The 26,953-nt window shown below is 36.7% G+C and overlaps 1 protein-coding gene and 1 non-coding gene across 2 annotated transcripts; one reads left to right on the forward strand and one right to left on the reverse strand.

Moving 5' to 3' along the window:
- The first annotated feature begins 10,211 nt into the window (after positions 1–10,211).
- LOC145771602 (growth/differentiation factor 8-like) lies at positions 10,212–20,595 on the forward strand. Its single transcript, XM_082583310.1, has 3 exons — positions 10,212–10,857; positions 14,610–15,001; positions 15,858–20,595. Exons 1-3 carry the CDS (start codon positions 10,224–10,226, stop codon positions 16,236–16,238), a joined length of 1,407 nt encoding a protein of 468 aa, XP_082439436.1. The 5' UTR covers positions 10,212–10,223; the 3' UTR covers positions 16,239–20,595.
- Positions 20,596–25,508: 4,913 nt separating this feature from the next.
- On the reverse strand, positions 25,509–25,613 carry LOC145773060 (U6 spliceosomal RNA). The gene has a single exon (XR_014289478.1). It is a non-coding gene; the product is annotated as a U6 spliceosomal RNA (small nuclear RNA).
- Between the last annotated feature and the right edge of the window lie 1,340 nt (positions 25,614–26,953).

A 26,953-nucleotide genomic window follows, 5' to 3' on the forward strand; every position in this document is an offset into this window, starting at 1 on the left:
AACCCTTCTATTGTCAGACGTATTAATAGCCTTCATATCCCCTTCTTTTGATATCCCTGGATCTACCTAAAGACATTGCGATTTTTTCACCTTTTTAAGGGCACGTGATCTTAATTCTTTTCCTTTTACCACACTGTGAATCTACTATGACTTTAACACACTTACCCCGACTGTGAATGCGTATCAGTGTGCTTTAGCCAGCACAGGTTTTTGAACTCCCAATGCGTTTGCGTGAGCAAAAGTGGTTTTTGAAAGCACGTGGTTTACTAGTTTTGTTTCGGCAAAAATCTTAATGATGGCCTACACCGGAGGGAAATACGAAAATTGGCTTTCTTGTTATTTCATCAACTTAATTTGAACCTTTAAACCGAGGGCCATGACCGAGGGTAATCCCATTCAATCGTTTTAACCCCAAACCTTGAATCACCTCTGACAAAAAGGACAAACACCAAACAAGTCGTTTTATTATATGAACAACTTTTGTCAAAAGCGTCTATTTTTATTGACTCTTAGTCTTTCCTCATTGCTGGTTGTACTTGCCTAACGTTAGAGTTGGTAGCAAATTTAGATTAAAATCTCTTCAATTTTGAAATTACTCAATAGGTTTCGTCCTCGTCTAAAAAGTATTTTTACCAGGATTTTATCCATTTCTATTTCACAACTGATTGATAGGCAAGCCATTAAATAAGTTTTGTACATAAACCCAGTTTACTTAAGCAATCCAAGTGAGCTCAGAAAAGGTTTATTATTCACCAATTATAATGGTTTGTTTGAAAGACAAATTGTTGTAGGTTTAAAAGTGGTTGGATTTGTTGAAAATTTCAAAAACAGTGCACAAAACCGTTTCAAAATGATTACGTTAGGTGAGACAAGGGTCTGTCCACATACTTAACTCATTTACTAAACTGCTCATGCGAGAATTAATTTCATCAATTGAGATTGATGTAGCATCAAATGTGTGTTGTCCTTGGTAAAATAACAAGTCGCTCATGCAAATGGTTTGGACGAAAGCGAATTGGTGTAAGTAAAATAATTATGTAGAAAAGAAATGAATTTGATAATAAGGTATCGGTGTTTACAATGGGCTATGTGCAAAATGTAAGAAGTTGCGACTTTTTGTTCGTAAATGTCAAAATTTGTTGCAGATAATCTTTTGCTGCCTTACTTTTATAAATCAATCGTAGTTGGTCAAATGGATGGAAAATTTTTGTGGTTGAAAAATGTGTTTGAAAATCTTCTTCTCGTCAAACTAAATAATAATCTTAAATTAATTGGTGTGAAAAATTATGAGGTTGCTGAATAAGCTACTAGCTTTGCGCTGCTAATGGCTTATCATTTGCTTTTAGAAAAATATAAATCTTTAGTAGGCTATTTTGCGCAAATGAATTTGCAACTTATGATGAATCAGCAAATCTAAAGCGGAACACGAAATTTGAAACTCAAAACATTAAAGAATCATGCAAGACATCATCACCATTTGTATTGTGAAAGTAGTCTAAAGGGTGATTAGCTTACTGATGTTTGTTTGCCCAACGAGACCGCAAAGCAATCTGTTGATACTTGCATTAGTGTTGTTTCTATGGTCGAGAACTATGTTTCTATGGTCGAATTTCTCATGATCGAGAACAATGGCGCATTGTATCCAACCCTCAATACGAGGAAGGAACATAATGATGATGATGTTGTTTCTATAGGCTATAAGTTGTGTATACAGCCGAGTTTACACTTACAACAATTATAGAGAAATGCACCTGTTGATATTTATTAGAAGTTCAGCGACTTTGGCAACACTCAAGTCGCGATTTTACAGTTTCATGCGTGGAATGTAATGTAGCGTGATGTGACCCTCACCGTCCGGTGTGGCAAAGGCCGTTGATGAGATAAGTCGGGTCGACTGCAAATGAGATGTCTGGTACCCCAAAACAAGTTACTTTCAAAAACAAAAAGGCACTGCTTCAAGAAACAAAATACAATCTATACTATGGAAGAAAGTGGTTAGGACAAGCAAGAACAAGATGAAGTTTATAAAAAAATATAAAACAAAAAATGATGAACTTTCGGCCATATTAGGTTGACCATGGGTTGACAGTTTAAAATAAATTTTATTTTTACAAAAGTAGGCTAAACTAGCGTTAGCAGCGTTAGCTGTAAGCCAATTGCCGACGGATAAACACAAATGATGAGCTTTTGTTGCTGCTGAAGTGTTGCTCACTTGGGTTAATAGGATCTGCAAGTGAGTTGGAAAGTGATACTGCTAATTGAGCGTGCAAAAACATATTTGAAGGCTCTATTTGTCTACCGGCATTTCCAAATAAAGAGCCACGTGCCACGCGAAAGGCAATTTGTTTTCACAGTACCGTGAAATTATAAATTGTTTGACAAAACTAAAAGTTAAGGATGTCGCAAAAAGGTCGGTGCCTTTGGTGACATGCTTCCCTATCTAATCCGGCACGATTTTTTATGGTTGATCGTATGTTTTGTCAATAACTTTGAAAGGTGTGTGACTTCTGTAAAAAACTAAATTGTTTCAACAAAAATAAAATATATTAAACAGCAAGAGCTACTCTTCAACAAATTTTTTCATCACTTCCTCTTAAACACTAATTACATCATTTCTAAAGTAACCAAGTCTTAAAAATATTTTTAACTCTTCCTTCAATAGACATTTTTACCATACCATATAGGAGGTAAAAGGTCAGTCGTTTTTAAAGCTGATTTTAAGGAAACGTTTGATACGTCGCCAACAAGCCCTCCAAAGAAAACGCCCTAGTACAATATTGAAAATTGCGCAATCGCTGGAGTTGGTCGCAACAAAACAAATAATCGTTTGAGTTTTAAGACTTTCCATTTTAAATTGGTTTGGGGTGAAATACTGGGGCATGAAAACAGATAAACGGCCTCTTTAAAGTTGCTTATATTTTCGCTTCGGCTACATGTACTCATCTAGCGTCACTAATTAGCCTCCATGTCATCTTATTCTTGCCTCAGCTGACGCCGCTAATTGGGTTTGCTCTAGTCTACAGTTAAAAATATATAGTTCTGTTAATAAAAGCAGCCACGTTTAACCTTGAGCCCCAATGTACCACTTTGGCATAATAAACGCTACAGGTTCAATTGAAACGGCTTGCACGATTTCATGAGGTAATGCTTGAAATGAATACAGTTGGGCAATCGTCCTTTCACAAGAATGGTCCTCTAATTATAACAAGAAATCAAGGCACCTTCATAACTCAACTTACAGTAAAAGGTTTAAACTTCATTACAAAAAGCGTTTTCTGGAACCTTTCAGTGTCAAGGACATCCAGATCCGTCCAAAGTAGCGGCATAAGAGTTTTAAAACAAAATTTCCAGACCCTCTCTAGCGAAGTGGTGGGAGTAACTGGAACATCTTCAAAGATGATCCACCTGACACCCTTTCAGAACACCAAGCAAATTATAGTAAAAGCGAACTTCATCGAAAAAGGTATAGATATGATTTGTGTAAAAAATATTTGCATGGTGTTTCACTAAAAAAGTGGAATGGCCAAAATACAGACTGCATCAGTTGAAAAATATTTTTTGTCTTTGCATATTAATCCCAACTTAAGAAAGAAAAACATATTGGATTTAATTAGAGATTACTAACCAATCGCATGAATAGAAAAGTGACGTAAAGAAGGCCACAGCCGCCACAGAGATTAATGTTGAACTTCTTCATAAACTTTAAAACTCACATCTGCAAAGACACTTTTGAAAACATAGCTAAACTTGTAGGGATATGTTTTCGGAAATCGATGAATATTTTTCTCTCCAAATTTTTCACTGTAAAGTGGAGATCAACAGGAAGTCATTAAAACAATAATCACCCAGCGTTCTAACTTAGTTTATTGCGCCTTGACACATCGGTATTTAGCATTAATTTAATTTTTGTTTTTATTAAACTTGTAACAATGAAAAACGTGCGTATAGACATTAAAGTGTTCCCGGATTGGTTATTGATTTTCGACTTTCAAAGGAACGTTACATATCTACAGTGTCAAAGTTATTAGCATTTCTATCCTGAAAACAAGCTAATCCGCCGAAAAAAGTTGTTATTTGCTTTTCAGATAGGGTAGAGACTTTTGCAAAGTGGCATGAGGACATTTTATCCAAATTCGGCCCGGAATTTATTTTCGAACCAGAAAAAACAAACAAGCGGAAACCAAATCCCTGTTGGTTCTTAAACCGTGCGGTTGTCTTCGATGCGGTTTTACCTCCAAATTTTGCAAAGTTGTTGTTAGAATTTGCAGCCATTAGGAAAGAGGCAACTCAAAAGAAGATATCCTTAACTTAAACGATTAAGAAAACGCCAAATGTGCAAGAAAATTTCAAATGTAAACGAAGGTTAAAACGTATGCAAAATTGCCTCTTTACAAGATTCAATTCTCTGCTAGTCTACGAAAAATAAATTTGGGTTTGGCAAAATCAGTAGGTCTTCTGACATAGGCTACAAAGAAAACGTGGACATTTCAACTTTTCCCTCCAATTTGTGACTTATCAACTTTTAGCACGAAAATTTCACATATCAACTTTCTAGCAAACAGTTTTTGTGCAAAAGGTTGATATGAACTCTTTTTCAAAACATTTAACTTTTAGATTTTCTATTGTCTGGCATAATTGTCTTGATTCTACAAAACTATTGCGCCCCACCCCTCCAAGTTTTGCAGATCCACTGCTATACCGTATGCGTTTATTCACAAAAAAATCAAGTTGTCGATTTTACACTTGATCAGGCCTTCCACATTCAATTGCAGCAAGGCGATGTCTTCCCATACGACAACCGAAGCTGCCCGCCCTGAACAGCTATTAGAAATGAAGGGCGCATGCTCTGGGTCGGCATCACTCTGTACAGGATGGCGTTGCATGGAGCTCTGTGAGCTACAATTGCTGTCTCTATTTGTTGTCATTCGCTTGATTGCAAATTACCAAGGCTCACTACTAGGAGGTTGACAACTTGAGGACAGTGTTTTTCAACCTTTTTTGAGCCGCGGGACACTTACATGCATCAAAATAACCTTGCAGAACACCAAACAGAATTTTTTGATAATGCGATAAAATAAACAACACAATAGTTTATGCACTTTCAGTTTTTCCAAGTGCGACATCTGTGCCTGTTTGGATGAGCACAAAGTTGATATTCTGGCAGGAATTGCAGATGACAAACGCAAATCTCTTGTGATATTCATTTTCGATCACTGTACCATGAACAATAGTCAGGTCAAAAAACTTCCTAGGAAACACTTGACGATATATCACAGAACACTCGTGTTTCTCGAAACAACGGTTGAAAACCACTCATCAGGTAGAATATTGTCTTTTCACTCTACGTTCCAAATTGAGGTTATGTTTACGAAAATTTTATTAATGATCATAGTTTCCCGTAAATCAAGTCGTAAACTTCCCAGCTGTTCAACAGTGGCTAACCTCTATGTGTTTATGTCGCAATGGGGGAGTAGTCAGAAAACGCTTCTTTTCAAAAGTAAAAAAATAAGCTGTCAGTGAACAAACATTAAATGCCACCGTCTTTCTAATCATGTAGGTTAGTGCATAAACGGAAGCTATTACAGTAGTAATCTTAATAATGTAATTAAAGCATTCATTCATCATATTAATGGACAATTGGACATGGTAGTATAATATTAGACTAAATAATAATGGTAAAAATATTTAAATTTTTCTTGCCTAAACCATTTCCGACTAGAAATGAGCTATCATTGCGACTTGCAGTTTATTTGTTACTCAGAATATAACCTGATTTTTGTGAATTGTCTGAATTGTCTTGTTTTCTCTTTTTTTTTTTTTTTTATTCAGATTTGAAGTGTGACACCCTCTAGCACTGACCTTGTGCGTTTAAACCCTGAACCAGGATACATGAATGTCCGTAAAGTTTTGAAGTTTTGTTTAATGAAAACGATGAAAAACTCCGCGTTTCTGTTTACATCTGGCGTATAGCTGTCCTTTCATTTGAAAGAAACATTTGTCGCACATGTTTTCCTTGGAAAGACTTGTCTTAGAAAGCTCTGGTTTTGTACGTTAGCTTTTAACAGATATAAGTTCTTAGAGTTACTTTGTATTTCCAGAGGAAATCCAAATGTTCTCTCGGTAAGCTACTGAGTTCAACTAATTCTCTTGACAGCCCCTCGTGTATCTTGACACCATTGTGACACTGTTGTTATGGAAAAGAATTGTTTGTAAAGTAAAACAAATGCTAATATAAATTAATCAGCTAATATTTATGGGTATTGATTGACACTTTTATAGGTATTCATTGCTTGAAGTATAAAAATCTTGAAATTTTACAACTATTTGTGAATGGTGATATTAAATCGTAGGCCTATGCTGTCTAAGCAAATGTGGTGGCCTTGCGCAACAATTGTACGCCTATCAACAACCTAACAACACGTAACAACTTTCCAGATCATCGTATACGTAAGCAAATGTCATTATAGGCGATAAGCAAGATAATTTATTGGCTTATGCAGAAGAAAAAATTTTGTTTGTCATTGGAGACATTTTTAGGGGCATTCTATGCAAGTGCATGATGGACATAAACAAACATAGAAAAACCAATTAAAAATTTAAAACACTGGATGACACATAAAAACAATGGTCATTTATGAGGACGGCACCATCCGCGATCTGTTGGTGTGGCATGGAGGTACATACCGAAGACCACACCATCTGCAACTGCGCCATCTATCATGCGCCAAATGGTGTGCGTGGTTTGCCCGAACTGGATGATGAATCTATTCAGTGGCTGCTCGACACCTGCTCAAACCTCTAGCTCAGGGGTGACGAACCTTTTTGCGGTCGTGGGCCACTTTGTCAATTACACATGAGTTTTCGGGCCACACAACTTTTTAATCGTAACCTACTACGACATCTTTTAGAAGCGACTCAAGATATTATTCATGAAAAGTTACAAACGGCAGATGAAAGTAGTAAAACCCTCACAGTTGAAATTATATCACGCAGAATCGAAACATACAACAGTAAAAAATAAAAACAAATTAACTTGAGCAAAAAGGATAGAGCAACAGTACTTGCAGTGATAATGAAGACAGTTTAATTGTCGAAGCGTTTGCTTTCATATGAGTATGATTTCTTCTTCGTTTGGCTCTATCGTTTTTGCTCAAGTTGACTAAATGTTTCGACCATTATGCTTCGAAACAAGAAATCAGTTAATGAAATTTATTTTTCAAACAACAAACAAAAGCCCATGCGAATCATACAGCTGAAGCTATCTAATGCAGCATTGAAGCATAAAATATTAAAACATAATTTGGAAGCATTAAACCCTGAAAGTTAGTGTTCAGGGCAAGAAAATGGCAAAGGAAATGTGTACCAGTGAAGGTATAAAACAGCTTTGAGATGTCATTTGTCTTTAATGCATGAGCGATTGTCAAATTGTTTTGCGGGCCGCACAAAATTCTTTTACGGGCCGCATGCGGCCCGCGGGCCCAGGCCCGGATTTAGGGGGGGCCGAGGGGGCAGGTGCCCCGGGCCCCCCGACCTTTGAAGGGCCCCCCTACGTGGAAAAAATGCAATTTTGTGTTATTTTTTCTACCTTTCAGCCTTTGAAGTTTCTGCAAAATGCTGTTCAGTGCTGGATTGTTGCTACTGTAGACGCAGAGGTGGTTTTTGCAGGGGGGCCCCCCAATCTAAAAGTGCCCCGGGCCCCCCATCAGCTAAATCCGCCCCTGCGCGGGCCGCAGGTTCGTCACCTCTGCTCTAGCTCGAGTCACTGCCTCTACTCAAGGGTGGTAACAGGCAGAGCCCCTCAACCTTTGGAATGGCAAAGAACAAAGGTTCGAACGAAGAAGCAAAATCAAACCAGCTCAATGGCCGGGTGGTTTCGCTTCCGGCTCTGGTGCTGGTAGATCTTAGATCGATTCCACGTTGGGTCCAACCGAATACCTTATAAACGGTACCGATTGTGTTCTTTCCTTCATAACACAGTGAGAATAAGTCGTGTAATAATGTGATGACATCGTTGATGAAAAATGAGTCCTGTTCCTAGAAGGCCTTAGCTGTTGTAGAGCGACAATAAATAAAACCACAACATTGTTAAGCCACATCCAGGCTTACTTCTTCTACTAGGCTCACTTCTTTTAGTATTGTTTTTGCGGATTTCTTATGAACGCGTTGTCTTGCTTTGTCAAAATGGTGACTTTTTAAATGCCTGGGTTCTCACTTAGCCTACTCATTTTATCCGAAGAGCCTACAGTGGTAGCAACAGATGAGCTTGTTTGTACTGAGTCATTGCAAAAGATAAGCAGAGCGTTTACTAAAGTACACCAAGTTCTAGGTCAGTTGCAGACCCATTGCAGTTCTCTGGAGATGACCTAACACCTGACTGTGGAAATTTAGGACTCCACCACTGATGAAACTGAATGGAATAACTGTAATTTCAAAGGTTAATAATTAATTAAACATTGGTTTGAATGACCTGAATAATTCCTTGTCACGATATCTCAAGTGAATTTTAAGAGATGTTTAATGTCAAATGCAACAAAGTTCAAAAGTATTTGTAAAGCAATAAATTAAAGAGGATGATTCAGTTTTTTTTTGTGACAGCTTTAAGGTAAAGACAAGGCAACGATTTGCAGCATTGAATGCTGCCTGCGGAGCGGAATGTCTTTATGCCAAATTCAATCAAATGAGACCATTTTATTGCGCAATCAGAAGCTCAAAGTTCGCTTGTGTTCTTTCCGTTTGTTTCACAACAATTCTTTGTGACAAACAGTAGAACTCGTGCACGTAGCCAAAGCCTAAGATCGCATTATCAAACCCTGAGTAGTCAAGATCAGAATTCCTAGCTGTTGAAAGAACTAATCAAACATGAACTTATAAGCTCAAGTTATCTGTTGTTGAACTTGTTTACAGCATGGAAACCTTAAGCAGCAAAAAGCAAAGGTCAACAAGCCAATGTCGAAAATTATTATCAGTCCTTTTGAACTTTGTTACCAGAAAGTGCAGCCTGTCACTCAGCTGAAAACAATACACTAAATGCAGCCTATTTATATCGCAGTTAAAACACCACGTGCAATTATATCGACCTATTTGTGGTTGCCCAAACAATATTAGGGGCTGTCCATAAAAATGTCTTCATAAAATTGCAAAAAAATGAACCCCCTCCCTCATGTCCGCAAACTTTACGCACTGTATCGTAGAAAAATCTGCAATTTGCAACATCCCCTTGACTGCAAACCCCTTACCTGTAGGTTATCTTAGCCGACACTATAGGCCTATAGTAGCCTACTTTGCCGGTGATAGATTTTTAAATAAATAATATAAACAAAATCAAGCGGGTGGGGTATTAGCCACGTTGAATAAAAATGTTTGAAATGAGATATTGGTAAAGCTTTACGTTGGCGAAAATTGTATTTAAAAAAATTACACGACTTACAAGGTTTGGTTCACAATTTAAGTTAAGTTTCAAATTATTATATTTTGTTTTCATGACCGGAGAAGGATATCAATAACTGGAATAGATTAATTTGATTGTAACTAGTACTAGTTGAATGGGCGATGTGTTCACTTCTGAATATTACATTACATTTCTCAGTTTTCGAGGCGCACATGAAACACTTATCATTCAAATCCTCTGCTGAAACCGCTCGCTCCCGATGAAATTGGTCAAGTTTGAAATGTTAATGAGCAAGCAAAACGGAAAGAAATGGCATGTTTGACGGAGAACACCACCAAGTGCCCACCAGATCTGCAAATGCGTTTGACCTACATTGAACTGTTTAATTTTGCACTGCGTTTAAAATATTTTTCTGTTTCTCGAAGTTTTAATGCTCTGGGAAAAAAATTTCAGCACATGCCGTTTGTCCACGATTCTACAAAAAAAAAAAAAAAAAAAATTAGGCAACAAAGTATCTTAATAAATTTTGTATAGCCTATAATAACTTTACTTTCACGTGCATATGCAACACCCAATGCGCCCTTGGGTTAGGTTTTAAAAAAGCAATTTTATCTCTTCTCTTTATTGCTGAAGCAACTTGAAAAATGAAGAAGGTTTCTTTTTTTTCTCAGTAGCCATTCAATATATAAAAAGGTCTCGCTTTACCTGACAGCACAATAAAAGTGTTAAAGCCTGAGTCTAGTTTGGACGTGAGAACATGTGAGCAGTAAGTTTCATGAAAACCTATTTCTTAATATGTATTCGTTTTGTATATTTAGCGCAACCACTAGCAAAAATGTTTTTTAAAAGTATTGTTTATGTTGCCATTTGCTTTGTTTTATCCTGTACTGAAGCACACCGCAGACATCGAATAGATTCACACCGACTCCGAGAGGTTGAAGAAGCTTCCGTTGAAGAATCCTATCACGAAAGTCCAAGGCTCATTTCACCATCTCATGAGACGCATAACAACGTGCAGGACCATGAACAAAGTTGGTCGGACACAATTTACCAAATGATCTTTACTCCAGAACCAGAGACTGCATCTGCGTCTGAAGAAGGATCAATTTTAGAGCCTAGTGAGGAAATTGGAACAACACAGGATCAAAATGCCGTAGCATCTCAAAACGAACACATGTCAAGGAATGCAGAGATAGATGATGGAGACGCGGATATGGCGAATCCATGCGGTCGTGGAAACAGATGTGCAAACAAAGCGGAAGAGAAAACACGTCGTGTGGAAATATTAAAAAAAACTCTTCTGAAAAAACTCCGTTTAGACATGGCTCCTAACATCACCAACCAAACGATTAATAGAAACTCCTCCGCTGTTAAGGGGTTGTTTAAGAAATATGACCATGCAAAGAAAATTGCAGAACTTGATGTGGACAAGGTCAGCACGAAACAAATCGTGCACACTGCAATATCACGTAAGTTTGCATCTTTTTTGTAGGTGATTTGAAAGTGTTTTTTAAGTTTAGGTTTTTAAGCCGAACATTACACCAGTATTTTGTCCACATTGCATCATCCGGAGTTTGAAAAAAGAAGAAGTAGCCTAGTTTTTCAGTTTTTGGCTAAATTTGACAAAATTGAGTTTCGCAATGTAATAAAATCTAAGTTTTGCAATGAACGTTTCAAAACTTCATATTTTTCAATGTTTTTAAAAAATGCCTTTTTCTGTACTGATATTTGGGCTTTGGACTGATGATGTTTTGTTCCAGGCGATTTAACGCAGGGGTGGGGAACCTGCGGCCCGCGGGCCAAATGCGGCCGCGTGACTGTTCCATGTGGCCCGCGACTGATGTTCCTAGTAACTTCCAACATGAAATAGTAGTGCTCCAGAGTGACGGTACGTTGAAAGCGATGTACCAAAACATTCCACTGCTCAACTTTTGTCAACGCTACATAAATGCTGATGATTTTCCTGTCACGCGGAAACATGCTTTGAAATATGTGTCTCTGTTTGGAAGCACCTACCGTTGCGAGCAGTTTTTTCCAAATTGAATCTAACAAAAAGTCGGCTTCGCTCCTGACTGACTGATAAAAACGTGGAGATGCAGTTAAGAGTTGCAACATCTTCCGTGTCAGCAGACCTCACACGACTCCCCAAAAATAAAAACTTTCAGCCATCCCACTAGGTGTGAAAGTGAAATAAATCATTGTCTACTTCGCTGCATTTTATCTGCAGGCTAAATAAAATTTCGAAATTTTTAGTGGCCCTCCTGTGTTATTTCTCGTTTTATGTGGCCCGCAATACTAAAAAGGTTCCCCACCCCTGATTTAACGTATCGGTAGCAAATTTATTATTTTTTGCATTATAGCCTAATTCAATGTTTAAAGACGTCGAATTAATGTGACTGTTGAAAAGTTAAATCGAAGTAAAAATGATTGAACTACTGCCTTGGAACTAACACTACCGTACTACCTTTTCGGTTTGACAAATTGAAAAAGCCGTTTGGAAAGAGAAGATAATTTTCTTGCTACGTAATAACAAAAATCTACAATCTATTACATTTTTTATTCTAACGATATAAATTTACTTGTCTTCTTTCTGAGATAAACTTTCTACCAAAGTTGTAATGGAATTGGACAAATAGCCCCACACACCTCACGGCCGATGCAAATCCAAGACTTCATCACAATAAAAAGTAGATATTGCATGAAATTTTTCACATCCTTCATGAAGTCGTTTGCTTGCGTCACCGGTTATTGATCGAGCCAACTGTTTTTGAACGGCTCCTTTCTCTATTACCGCTAGTCAAGCCAAGCGTTATGTCCTTTTCCTTTGGTGCAATAGATCACCAGTAATTTAACGTGGACTAATATGTAAAATTAAGCAAATTAAACTCTCAAAACAAAGTGAATTTATAACACAAAAGTACTGTTTTTTCAAACTTATTATGCTGCATTTGATAAACCGCGTCCAAATGTAAACTAAATGAATTCTGTTTTGTTGTAAGTTTTACATCAACAGACTGTCTATTTCGAAACAAATTTTAATGCCATTTCAGCAAGAAGGTTAATTCTGTTATGCGGTGTCGCTTACATATTTTTTTAAATATTAGTTATAGATAGGACAACCACGTTTTGATTTAAAACTTGAAGTTGAACTTTTATATTTTGAATTTTGGTTTTTTATATACACTTTTGTAGTTTCTCATTGTAATTCCTCAGCTAATTCATGATCATTTTATAAACTTTGATCAAGGTAAAATGAATTTATTGACTTTTGGTTAATTTAGTTTTATTTTATTGCCAATTTTTTCTTAAAAATGGAGAAGCTTCATTGCACAGCACTTGGGCGTTCCTAAAACAAAAATAACAAAAAACTTTGGTCAAACGATGATTTTTGACTTTTTTGAATTGATAAGTTTGAAACACATCATCGTATCAGCTTTAAAATTAAATTGTTGACGTTTTGGCAGAAAAAATTTGAAGAGAGGACAATTTTGACTATCGATTGCTCGAATTATATCATTGTCATAGACTCGATGTGTGTGAACAAAAATCAGCTGTTACATTACAAATTTATTTTTGTATTTATTTGTAATAAGCGTACGGCAAGGTATAAAAACCCCTCAAAGGTGTTTTTCGCGTTTCATAATTAATTTCTCAGCCTGTCTGGATCTTGTGGTCTTTGTTATTAAGTGTTTGATAGCATGCGGTAATTTGCTTACAACACTGCGCCTAGCTTTGCACGAAAACTTGCTGCAGCACAAAAACCTTTTGCAAGTTCGTAAACACCTTTGCTTACTCAAACAGCCATTCATTTACCTTGACGTCAGGATATTTCGTCACTCCTATCTAACTTGTTCAAACTTTCTTTTTGCAAAACAAGAAACGGATTCTGACGCTTTTACGTTGTTTAAGCGTTGCGAAAACGTGATTGATTCTGAAGGCTTCAAAACCGTTTTGCATTGCAAAACAACCAGGCTAACTGAAGTATCAAACGACTTAGCTACTTTTGCATGCGCAAGGCTATGACCTCTCCCGACGCCAATCAGGGTAAAACGCCCTTAACATTACCAATTAGGCTTCCCTTCAAGTAAAAACATTTTGAGTTTTCAAATAAAAATGTTGATCTTGTTTCGTGACAAAAGTTGGTTCAGTTGCGTTGGAACTGAATGGGTGCTGTCACAATTCCAATCAGAAGGATTATCATTTGAATCCGTTTTTTTGTTAAGTTTACTTTATAATTTTGTCACAATTGCGTCGTGGTTTCAATGTTAATTTATTTTTTCTTCGCATAGCGCAAGCTGGTGAAAACTTTCACAAAAGAGAAAACCGAAACTAAAGAAATGATCTCGTGGCGTTATCGTGTTGTTCATTCTACAGCGCAAAGCTTCGCTAAGAATATAAATATGTTAAGCTTCAAATTTCAGGAAATTAAATCAGCCAAGGGTATTTTTGATAATAGCTGCTACAGTACTAATTGCTTAACACCTAAATTTTAGGCAATTTTTTTCGGTTTAAAATAAGACAAGCAGTGAAAAACGTTCTAAAAGTAAGTCATTTAGCAATACATGCTCTTTTTCTTTGCGGGCAGAATTGTAACGAAAATTTTAACTACCAATGAAAATGGTGGATAACTACAAAGAGCAGAGCGTTTTCAAAGCCCAACATTGTTGCCAGCTTCTTATTTTCAAGTTTCTATTTCAATTGCTTGTGAAAATCAATCCAAAAGTAATCTAATCCGTACAGGTTGAAGATAGGTGAAATGCAATCGAAAGTTCATAAAATTGTTCAAAGTAAAAGCAAATAAACTGCTTGTCGACTCTAGTTAGAGACAAGACTAGAAATCATTAGAGGCTACGGTAAACGTGATTTTAAAAGTTACACTTCATTTTTCAAAGACAAACAAAGAAACCACCGTAGTCTAACATATTTGTACATTTTAATTTTAAAAGCTTAAATATATGAACACAAACAGCAGGTAAAAACTTTATTTAAACGCAAAGGGGCATGTACGCTGTCAACTATATTATTTCAAACTTTATATAATTGTGGTTAAACCAATTTAACAGAATAATTTTTTTTTATTCTTACCGGTCCCTTTCGGTGTACCTTATCATCTACTCATAAATTGAAGTAGACTACTTAAATTTTTTTTTTATAAAAACTGGTGATGATCAAGAAGTAGCCTAATGATGATGTCTAATTTAACGTTGTAAATTTATTTCAGCTCCCTTTTATACCCCGAAAAGCACGGTGAGCTGGTTTTACTTTCCATTCACGAGAAAAGAAACGGAAAATTTTGAAGTTGAATCGGCAACACTGTCGGTCTACGTCCGTCCAAAGACAACCAACGCCACAAGAGCAGTGGTGGAAGTCACAGATTATCGAATGGGATTCAACGAGACTGTGGAAGACGTCGATGTTTTCAGTGATAAACGTCGAGCTCTGAAGGTTGAAGTGAACAAACAAGTTTGGAACGGCTTTTGGATAAAGATTCGTTTGACTGATATTGTGACAAGATGGGTGCAAGATCCGACTAAGAATTTTGGCGTAGACATATCTTCGACAGACCTTCCTGACTTGATAGCTACTGGAAGAGATCCTGAAAAAGAGAACTTTGTAAGTCTAGGGCAGTTCTGTCGCTTCTACTACAAAGCTACCCTAGCCTACCCTGCAGCCTAATCGAAACTTTATTAGTCGATGAATGAAACTCCAACAAAATATTTAAGAAAAAAATCCTTTACAAATTTGGTTTAAAATTTAGTTCAAGGCAGGGCTTGTGACCTAACTTCGCTTTCAGACATTTGCTGTTTGCATGAATGAAACGCAAAAGATGAAGTAATCTTATAGAAAATACTTTTTAATAGATTATTTTTAATACAAAAACGTTTTCTTTGGAAACGATTACTGCAGATATTGTTTAGTGAAATGTAAAAAAAACCTTATGTAGTTTAAGCTATTGAGATGCTTTGCACTTAATAAAAGTATCGTTGCACCATATAACAATTTTACAAATTTGTTTTATTGATATATAATGAAAGTTTCTTAATTCACACATCCCACTAACCGTAATATATTATTTTTTTGTAAAATATTTGTTTCTGATATTTTCAAGACCAGTTCGAAATTTTCTGATTCGTCAACAGACCTCAAGCGAGTTATTATCAACTTTTATAGTTATCCACCATTTTCATTGGTAGTTAAGACTTTCGTTATGATTCTTCCGGCAAAGAATACAGCATTTATAGCTAAGTAGTTTATTTTTAGAACTTTTTTCAGTGTTAAGTTTATTTTAAACATAAACAATGTTTAAAATTAGCGTTAAGTAACTAGTAAGCCTGCTGCGTTACAAGTTTTCTGGCTCACTGTTCAGGTATATCGTTTAGTTAGTTAAAACCAAGCTTGCTATCATCAAAAATACGCTGACTCGTTTCACTTCCTGAACTTGAAGCTTAACAGATTATCTTTTTTACAGACGCCATATTTGAACGTAAAGCTTATGGTCTCTGCCAGCCAGCGGAAAAAGCGATCTGCCCTTCTTGGCTGCAATTCGATCGAAACCCTATGCTGTCTCCGAGACTTCGACGTCACTTTTGAAGAAATTGGTTGGGGATGGATCATTGCTCCCAGCCATATGAACCTGAAATATTGCGGAGGAGAATGCGGTGTAAACCAGCTCAGCAACCCACATGCCACTTTTATTCGCCATACTAACGTGGGTACCGCAGAACAGAAAAAAACTTGCTGTGTTCCAAATGCCCTCGCACCAATGAGCATGCTCTACTACGATCACCAGTCTACGATTATCTACAACGAGATCCCGCAGATGGTGATTGACAGCTGCGACTGTCTTTAAAAGGTTTGTTCTTTTTGCCGTAAAAGAAAAGCATGAAAGTATATACAGAATGTAAACAAAAAACAGACATACTGCTTTTTGAGCTCAAGGTTTCAAATTACAACATCTCAAAATTTTTATGTTGTATTGAACAATCGCTTGACCGCGTACAAGGTGACTCCATCTCATCCTGCTATAATCTTCTTTTGGTAATAATTAGTGTTTTTCCACACAAGTTATAACATCGTATCAAGAAGCAGCTGCCTATGAAACAAAAGTTTAAAAAGTTTTTATACTTTTTTTTCATTACTTATAGCTGTTAAAACGATCAAAAAATGTTATACTTATTGACGAAACTATTACTGTAACTTCAACAATTCATCATTTACATTAATTCCATATGTGTTTGTGTTTGTTCAAAAGTATTTGTCCGCCGTTGTACGTCTCAGTATTATGTATTTCAGCAGCTAACGAGAGTTGGTTGGTCTGCTTTAACTTGAGCGTTTAAGGTTCTACAAAATATTCGATAAATCAAGCCCTTGTAGAAATAAATCATTTTATCCTTAAAACTTCTGCCGTACATTTAAGATAGGGATTTTTAAATATACATGATTAGCACCTTAATAATGGAGAAGCAATTTTGATAAAAATGAATTGATTTTTATTCGTGCAAATGCAGTTTGTATTTGCATGTATTCACCCGTACAGTTCCACCGTACTCAGTGGAACAAACTCTAAATTGATTGCGACACGCTATCCATTTAATGCTTCTTGATTTGCATTTCATATACTTCCTTCTTTAAAAAAATTAACATTTATTCTCATCACTACTGGAAGTAAATTCCTGATGTAATTCACGGCTCTGTCACTGCAGTAGCCTAGGTTGTTAATTCTGTTATGGTCGACGATCCTGAAATAAGCAACTGCACAATAGTTGTGATATTTAGGCCACTGAAAAACATACATAGCCTCAGCCCACCATCAAAGATTTAGCATTAGTTTGACCTGAAGAGAACATAGAAAAAGAGATTTGGAAATTTTGGGCTTCAGTAAAACGATGAAATTAAAATAATGCTAAACCAAGAGTTTTTAAACAGAGGTCACCCACCTTGCTATGCAAGAGCTTGGAGTAAGCATTTAGCAATTTAACCTACAAAAAAATGCTGACTTACTGGCAATGATCTTCTAAATTTCGTTTATTATCAATGTGACTAGTTGAATTTCATATGGCAGTATTCTTTCTTCTTTTTGTGTCATTCAAAAATTAGTACAAATAAAACTAATTGACAAAGTTCACGATGGTGTCTCTCAGCTTAACGTTTAGTCCAGTAGTCGCCACATAGGCTACAAGAAACGCCTCCGTTCCAGGAGGAATGGATCCTATAAGCAAAAAGTCTGATTAAGATCTCCGTATGGCCCAAATAAGCTCATTGTGAATGGTCGTTAATCATGTAATGAATATAAACCTCAGAAACAACTCAAGAAACACTAAGATAACTTATAAATTGTTAAAACGAATTCAAAGAAAGCTCTTAAAATGTACATCTGGAGAGGCAACAAAGTGAAAAAAGACATTGCAACAACTGGGAGAAAGCATTTTACTACGTGGTCAGAAGCCGGGAGTGGATCCACTAACCAAACTCGTAGACACACTAAGCAAAATATTTTGCATTACGTTAATATGTAGAAATTCCACTCCACGGTATTTGGCTTCAATAAGCTGTTGGATCCAATATTCGTGAATCGTATAAGCGGCGACTACAACTGTATAACAATTTGTTGGGAAACCAAGCAATTAAATAAAAATCAACAGACATATGACGTAACCTAGCGGTTCGAAGTAAAATAAACGGCACGATTTAGTGACGATTGTTTGCAGTTAAAACTTTTGTCACCGCAAATACACTTACGTCAATATTTTGTCGTGCAAATGCAACTGAATAGCATGAATTACTACACAATTAATTGCGGCTAAAGATTACGTGTAGCTCCCCTTCAACGTGTTAGATTTATTTGGTTTACGGAACAAATTACTTGTGAAGCTACTTTTGCGGTAGCCAAAACTTTAAATGCAATAAAAATACTTTATTACAGAGCTTGACCGCTTTTATATTAACACGTGAATTACACCGGTGAAGTCTAAACTCTAAATGTTATGCACCATCATACGATATACTGTATCTTAAAGAGAGTTGAGAGAAAACGTTAAATCGTTTTTCATGAAAAACATAAAAAGGTTGGGAATCTCTGTGCGAAATTTTGTAGTGTCGCTTGGTTTTGTATGTTAGTGGCATAACGCAGCAAACTGCCAACCGAACCTCTGCATTTACTGTAATTAATTGTTACACTCAAGTTTTTTTTACTATGCTTACACTTCATTCGCATTGTTTTGGTGCATTTTGTTCAATCCGTTCCAAGTCATAGCAACCTTTGCTCGTGTGCAGTTGAAACAAAGCGTATAATTAAAGTAGTTTGCCAAAGTTCATTGCTTGTGTGTGTTTCAAGTTTTTGTTTTTTATATGTACATTTACTCTTCACAGCACCCGTTGAAAGATGTAGTTCGTACAAATAACATTTTTCTGACTGATTGTCGGCCTCACAAGACAATCATGAAGAGTTCTACCCAGCCGGCAAAACTTGGGTTTTTCTTGCTGCATTTGTTTTGCTTTTTGTAAAAGTTCCACATGTGCAATCGGGGCTTTTTTATGATGGGATGGGTGAAAACTAGTGACGCATCTGAAGGTTTGTGCCAAGGGGCAAGCATCAATGAACGAACCAAGGGTCACATTTTTCAATGCATTTGTAGTATTTTTTGATTTTTTTGGTTCAACGTGTAGGCAACTGGGGGTCCAGTATCAACAGTTAACTAGCTAAGGGATGCTTGCCTGCCCCTTGTCAGGTTACCCCCTAGTAAACTCTTCGATGAACGAGACTTTAATTTTGCAAATTGTCAACTGATGGTTTTAATGCACTTTTGAATGTTTGTGCACCGCAGCAGCTTGTGTTAACCCAGATATCAAATAAGTCGTTTTTTACATTGATTCAACGTCTTGTTGATGACTGATTTAAAACTACTGATTTGCTGTTGGGAAGTTGCCTTTGAAAAAGTGAAACGTAGACTGAAACAGAGTGTGATTGCCGTGAAACATGCATTGGGAAATATTTAAAGCAAACGATAAAGTTGGGAGCCAACGACCAATCCCTTGCTTCGTAATGTCCCCCTGTTACGATACAACTGCGAAAACATTTTTTTTCTTTTTTTTGCTTGGGAGTCTGCTCAAAATGCTTGTTTCTGTTTGATGACCCTTCATTTCACGTATAACTTCTCCCCTGTATTTACTTAAACTCTTGGACTTTTATCACTTTTTGAAACATAAGGTACCAAGACAAGTGCTTGCTCAGTATTATCAGCTATTCAGCAGTATTCAGTAAAACACACGTTAAAGTCTTTGTGTGCATTAAATCGACAAGATTTGCAACCTGCTCGCCAATGCAATGTTGTATTTTCATAACCGTTGGTCATTTTTAAACTTTGTGTCAGAAAGGAAAATGTTCCGCAATAATTGATGGCCAATAACAATTTGCCACGTTTGCATGCGTCATTATCACATTCGTGGGTTGTTTTTGTTCTATGGTAGGCTAGGCCTGTCAACTGTTATTCAGTATTTCAATATGACAGTGCTGCCTTGCCCTTGTGTTAAAATGGTTCTATTTTTGTATCTAAAGATCATTGCTAACTATAGCACAACCCACCCCTTTCATATTTTTAAACGTTTTTTATTAGTTTGAGTATTTCTACCGTTGTTAATGCAACACACTTCTGGAAAGTACATGAACATGCAAACGAGCAAAAGATATTGTTTTTGCAAGGTTTTAATGTCTGACGAGGTTGAAACAATGCAAATACTGTAACTTTTTTCATTTGGCGTGTGAACTTTGTAGCCTACAATCGCATATAACTTCTCCTTGCCAATGGAATTGGAATTTCAACCGAAAGAATTAATCGTTTCTCATTTCTTTGCAACGTATTATTCTTGGCAAAACACAAATAGATAGAATTTGTCTTATGGGGTCTGACGCCTGGCATTCGCTCAAGATGTGGAGCGAAAAATTGTACAGCCATGTAGCAGTCGTCATTATAATCTATAATTTTCGAACGTCTTAGCTTCTATGTAGCCTGAATGCTTTTGCTATTTTCATAATACTATTTTGACTATCAGCAACCGTGTTCGTTCAAAACAGCTCACGCCATTGGCAAGTTTTTGCAACACGCTGTGAATTAAACCTTTGCTTGAAGTCAAACTTTATTTGCTTGTGATTTCTGATTTGCGCTTGCAACTTAAAGTGGCTTTATGAAATAAAAGCAGATCATGAATAGAATTTACTAATTTGTATGAAAATTTATTTGCTCCACAGCTCACAGTCAGCTTAGATTGGTCAACAGATCAAGTGTCTTCCCACAGCCTCTTGTAGATCTAAGTTTGATGGCAACTTGGATCAACCCAATTATTCCACAAACGATACCGTTTGCAATTTTTTTCGAGAGTAAAGCAGTGAAGGTGAAACAGAGTGGGGACACAAGACATACAGTATACAACACAGAACTGAAAGGCAAGCAGTCCCAAAAAGTAATCTTAGCTTTTGTAAAGATACAAATAAAACCGGGCATTATCATCGCAAAAGCTTTAAACAGAAAGTGCAAGTTTAAGCAAGGAAATACTTCACACGATTAAATAAAAGAAAATTCGATTAGCTAAGTAGCAATTTGTCAGCCTGGCAGGTGAACGATTAATCATACAAGAGAACAAACTATTTCTTGCGGCTCAAAAATAGAGCTGTAAATTAAATTGTTTTGCCGGGACAGAATAGTTGTAATGAAATTCTTTTTATGTCTCCTAATCCGAGTAGTATGTACAATAGTGACACGGTGAGCAATAGCCACAGTGTAGCCTCGTCACCAGTATCACTTGGTCTTTTGTTATTTTTTTAAAACATTTAGTTTCTCCGGCTCTGAGAGTGCAGACTTGCCAAATCAACGACACCCCAGCACCTCAGGTTCTTACCAGGTCGCAAAAGCGTTAGATAAAAATGGCGGTCAAGACTAACTCAGTTTTAAAAGTACTTCTTCAAACGCCAGTGGAATTGATCACTGCTATTTTACAGTATATGCATTTAAAATAAAATTCGTTTCATGTATCGAGTGGAGAAAACAACTGCACCACGAATGACTAGATTAGTTGTCGAGCAGCAAACCTGTTTAACAGCGGCTTTTGAAAGTACCTTAAGCTTGTTTAGAAAAAAGGTTGTGTTGAGAACTAGTTAGTATTTTGACTACTTGGTAGCAGATCGAAAAGCTAAACGAAAACTACGTTTTACAATCGCAGAAGAATCACTTTTACTTGAATAATTGGTTGAATCTTTATGTTCGGACTGGGAAAGCTTCTTTGAGAACTTAATCCTGGCGGCTTCGCATACTTGTAGACTGTACAGGCTTTGAACCTCTGACCCATGCTCGGTCACTGAGATTGATAGAGTGAAGTTTCTGGTTGTTAAAGTGTTGTTGCTGAAGAATTATTCCATCCATTAGATACCGCTGAATGGTAAGCAGTCCTTAACATACGTTGCTCAAGCGCACACTCCGAGAGTCGAACCAGCGCCGCTTGATCTTGAAGCTTTTTCGGTCACGCAGTCATGCGCTCAACAACTGAGCTGTGGGGCAAAAACTCTCTGTGATGAAATACTTGGCAAAGCTGCATTTCATAAAACAAGCCGGGTTGCAGCTAGTACAGGCAAACGACAAATCGATTAAATTTGGGAGCTATTCAAATACCATATGACGCCATTTTCTTGTACCTCAGCCCCGAGGACGACAGATGAGATTTGAAAGTTTTCTCTAAAACGCTATTGCAAAGGGAAAACTAGATCACAAATGGCTATAGTATGTGGTGCTAGCTATCGCAATGAACATAATTTTCAAGTAGTTTGGTCAATCTTGCTCTTGATAGCGTAAACCTGCAGTTGTGCTAGTGATTTTGCTATGACATAATTTGCAAGATAAAAAGTTGAAATATTGATTTTCAGTATCTTATTGACACTGTGTAGCCTACTTCCATCGTTTTCTCTACGTTTTCTTTATTTTTATTTTTTGATTTAAGCTTTGTTTTCTAAAAGCGGGCTTGCTGTTGACAAGCTAAATGTATTTTTGGACTTCTAAAAAAACAGTCATTATTCTTTCTTAAACAGAAGTAAGTCCACAGCTTCGTTTGTTATTAATACTTTCTCACCAAATGATGAGCGGACAAAGCGGTCGCACCTCATTAAAGTAGGAAAACTTATTTATCTAAGCAGTGATTTCTTGCCATTGCAAAGCGCAAAAGATTTGTTGCTGTCTACTACCTTTCTATCAGTTTTACATCACTTGTTCAAAAAGCCTTGAAAAAAATCGCACGTGTTTGTGTTGATAAGTTCCAAAACAAAATGACTTTGAAACTAATGGCGAAATGATTTTTGAAGTAGCCTATATTAATTTATGTAGGCTAGCCAAAGCCTACAACGCATAGTTTGCTAAAAAATGTTTCATTTCTCGAAATGTAAAATCCATGTAGCCTAAGCGTTTCACGTTTTTGTAGGTGCAAATAAGCAGTTGTCAAATGAGGTATGTTATGTATGCAATCAACACATAAATTTATGTGGTTTCATCTTTAGATGAAGGTCCATAAAACGTGTGTGTTCACTTTGCAGAGGGGTTAGTCTACCCAGAAGCATTGAATAAGGGGATGTTTAAATATCATATGGCATTTATGTGCAAAGCTAATTCATCAGAACCGTGGTCCACGTCAGAACCTTCAAATGTAGCAGCGCTGTGTAGCCTGATCAAGACATACCCCAGGCTTTAGGCATGCTTTTTCCACCACACAATTTTCATCTTCTTCATCGACTGTTTCCCTTGCTATTTCCATTAGTTTAATGGCTACGCGTTAAAGAACTTTAAGTTTCAATTTGTTTTGTGGCATTCTTTTCACTTTGCATTTTGTAGGCGTGTTTACCAAGACAACATAAATATTGGGAAATAGTTTAAGTTTTAGGAAGCAGAGCCGGCTTCAGCGTTCGTCAAATTTAGACAGAAGGCGTACGACTGGCGTCACTTTGAAATTCTGGCATCGACCCGTGTCAAAGGCTCGTGCCATAGGGTAGGGCTCTTATTAGCGAAACGCGTTTATTTAATCTTACATAATCGCATGCTTTTCGCTTAGGTTAGTCAGAATTGACTCGATCACAACAAGCTTTTGCTGTAATTGGCAGCGTAGAGAGAAACCTATCAATCAAAATATACACTAATTTGTCGGCAAAAAGATAAATAGAAAAAAGCCTTATTTGAAACATTCCTATGTCTCAAACAACAAACTATAGGCTTTCAGTTTGGTGGCCGAACATGCTTCTTAACACCGATTCTTTTTATTTTAAATTTTATAATCTGTAGAAATTTTGAAAATAAACTTTTTTAAATTTTTGAAACACCAGGTAAAGTTGTTTAATGTCAAAAGACAAAAACGAGATTGCAGGTTCCTTTTTGTGTCAACAATTTGACAAAATCGTAAAAACAACCTTTAACTGTTGAACAAAATTTGCTGTCTAATACACGTGAAAGAGTATTACTGTAATTAAACAGTGAGTTTTCGGTATGAATAATATCTTGTGTCAGACTTCCTCCCCAGCTATCACCATTGTTATAAGAGCGTTCTGAAAACTAAAGAACGATATTTGGAGATAATTTTGCGAATGAAGCCTTTACCTTAAAAGTAATTAATGGGCACGTAACCGGTTCTATAGCAATAGGTCTAATATTGTAAAAAATATCGAAAATGATCATTTCTTTAATTATTCATTATCTTCACACCCAAATAGACTAAAAATAGTTGAGAAAAAAAACAACTCTGTGACTGACAATGTCTTTTCGAGATCACCGACCAACCAATTTTCCGGCTACTTACATTAAAATCATAATCTTTTACGAGCATTGCCAAGTGTGAAATGTCAATGTCATCACCAAAGAACTTTTAAAAGCAGTTTCCTTTTTTGTCAATTGTGTTGGTTGTTGATTTGTGCCGCGTTTTGGCAATAAATTTTGTGACCCAGCCTTTGTGCTTGGTACGGAAGCAATTTCCCATGTTTAGGCTCTCTTTTGACAATGTCAAGTGCAAGAATGACTTTGAAGGAAGTGGGTGATTGATCTTAACAGCTTAGTAAAACCTAATTGGAACAGTTTGTAGGCCTACACTGTCACAGGTTGGTATCAGAATTTGTTAAGATAAGAATAAATTTGAATTGTTTGGCTCTTCCTCATAAAAGAGAACACCCTAATAATCTGTACGAATTGCTTTTATCAAATAATAATTCGTCTTTGCCAAGAAGTTTGAAAAAAACTCGCCTGGAAATTTTTGACCAAATATGAAACATGCAAGCAATAAATTGACAATCCATCCACAACAACAAGTTGATTGTAATGTCCTTACAACGACTAATCATTCACATCACAACCTATACTGACTTTATATGATAAAATGGGAAATGTTTGGCCATTGAAAAACGCTGACATCCCACTCAATAGTCACATAGCCTTTTCCAATCTTAGGCCAGATTGATTAAAAGATTATGGAAATCTTTATCCTTGAACTAAAAAAGCTTCGTTTGCAAGCTCAATGTCAATTTGCAAGTCAATCCTGACAGTTTTGGTTACTTGTAATCCGCTAAAGCAGGGGTCACCAACTGGCGGCCCGCGGGCCGCATGCGGCCCGCCACGCTGTATCGCTGCGGCCCGCGAAAGGTATCAGCGTACAAGTATAACCCAAAATACTTTTCTTGAGGAGTTAAACAGCACGAAGGCAAAAAATACTTTTCGGGAAGCATATTTTCGTTTTGCATACGATTCCACCGACCGACCAATCAGATTATAGTTCTCGGTGGGGTTTGCTTAAAGTTATTCCAATGCGATCCAGCCACACTGATCCAGTGGTTGATTAAAACGTCTGTTTTCGAATTTGTCTGTGAGCATAGGGTTGCTTATTTTAAGTTTGCAAATGTCATGTAAACACTAGTGTGCGTTTCACCGTTATTGTGTTTCACGAGCAGTGTTCTCTTTATGCAAGTTTTTGTTGGCAAAATAGGTCGGTGTGCCAACTCAATTTATAATAAATTGGCAAAATATTATATATAAATTGAAAGACTTTTTCTGATTGTATTATGAAAATATTTAGCTTAGTAGGCCTACTGCAAAATGTTTTTTTTTTTTTAAGAAATATGGAACGTTTCACGATTTTGTGTGTCATCCTTGCGCAGGGACCGTGCTAATTTTCTCTGTATCGTTCCAATTTTAGTATATGTTCTGCCGAAGCAAGTCCTGCAAAATGTTGTTAATCAACAATTCTTGCCACGCTGATAAGCACCGCAAGTGACAGTTGTCTAATAGTCAAAGAAAGACGGTTTTGTAGACTCTCACAAAAAGGATGAAAAACCAACTCATTGCTTTTTTAGAGGGAAGACTGTTCATGAATTACGATTTTTCGGTGATTTCCACAAGCGTTTGTTTCATGGTGCCTGGTTTCTTTTTTCCTGTTATTGGAGCCTATTTTTCGCTGATATGTTTGCAGGTCACTATTGTATGCAGCCTGATGAAACCGCGGCTCGTCTCTCTATAAGTGCGCAAAACAAGTGGCCTCGTTTATTAGGCATTGTTAAAAAGTCAAAAGTGTTGTAAAAGGAGCTTGGCCTGCCAGTAGCGTCATTCGATTAATTTTGTTCCTGCGGTATTCTAACATATTAAATATGAACAACATGTAACGCTGAATACTGGGTCCGAAATGCGTTCTTTTCTAGCATAAGAGTCAACCTACCTAACATTTTATTAGTGCGGCCCGCCACAGCTCTCTTTAGTGCCAAAGTGGCCCGCTCGCAAAAAGGGTTGGTGACCCCTGCGCTAAAGTATGATATCAAATATTACAAAGTATATTATACAGTTTTCTGGTTCAGTTTGGTTACAGACTGCTAGAATGTCATAATTCAAAGCTGTCCTAAAATCCAACCAAACTAATACCTATGGTCTCCCACAAGGCGCAATTTAATGTCTTTTCCGATTGAAGCTTGTGAGCCTATACAAATTATGGCTGGGAGACACAAAACATTTTTGTACAAAAGCATGTTCACGAAACGGCCAAATGGGAACAAGAACTCTCTTTGCGACTTGCACGAGAATTTATTCACGAGTTTTGCAAAGAATATATAAAGTTGTGACTTCGCTTCGCAATTAATGCTCAATCAAGTTTCCGCCATGCTCGCAGTGGAGCGAAGTCCTGAGAAAAAGACGGAAAGTAGTTAAGTAGTGTAGGCTTTTGACAACCCAAGCCAAGGATTTGCTAATGAAGCAATCACCAACACAAAATCATAATAAAATTAATAATGTGAAAACAAATAGACAATTAATTAGACGTGAAAATACAGTGCGACCTGTATAAATATGTCTACAGTGATATTTATAGAAGATGCACTATTTTTCAGAAATAAAACTCATTAGATTTTATCTTGAATTTTTAAGATATGATTTAATCTAATTTAACAAACATTAGTAATAACTACTTATAAGTTTAATCTTTTTAATTGTAGGTTACTACAATGGGTTACCATTTTTTCGGAAAGTGGCTTAACCAGAAGCTTGAGAAAGTATCAAATTCAAGTACTCGTGC

The sequence above is a fragment of the Aplidium turbinatum genome, chromosome 6 (assembly GCF_918807975.1).
Source record: "Aplidium turbinatum chromosome 6, kaAplTurb1.1, whole genome shotgun sequence".
NCBI classification, from domain to species: domain Eukaryota; kingdom Metazoa; phylum Chordata; class Ascidiacea; order Aplousobranchia; family Polyclinidae; genus Aplidium; species Aplidium turbinatum.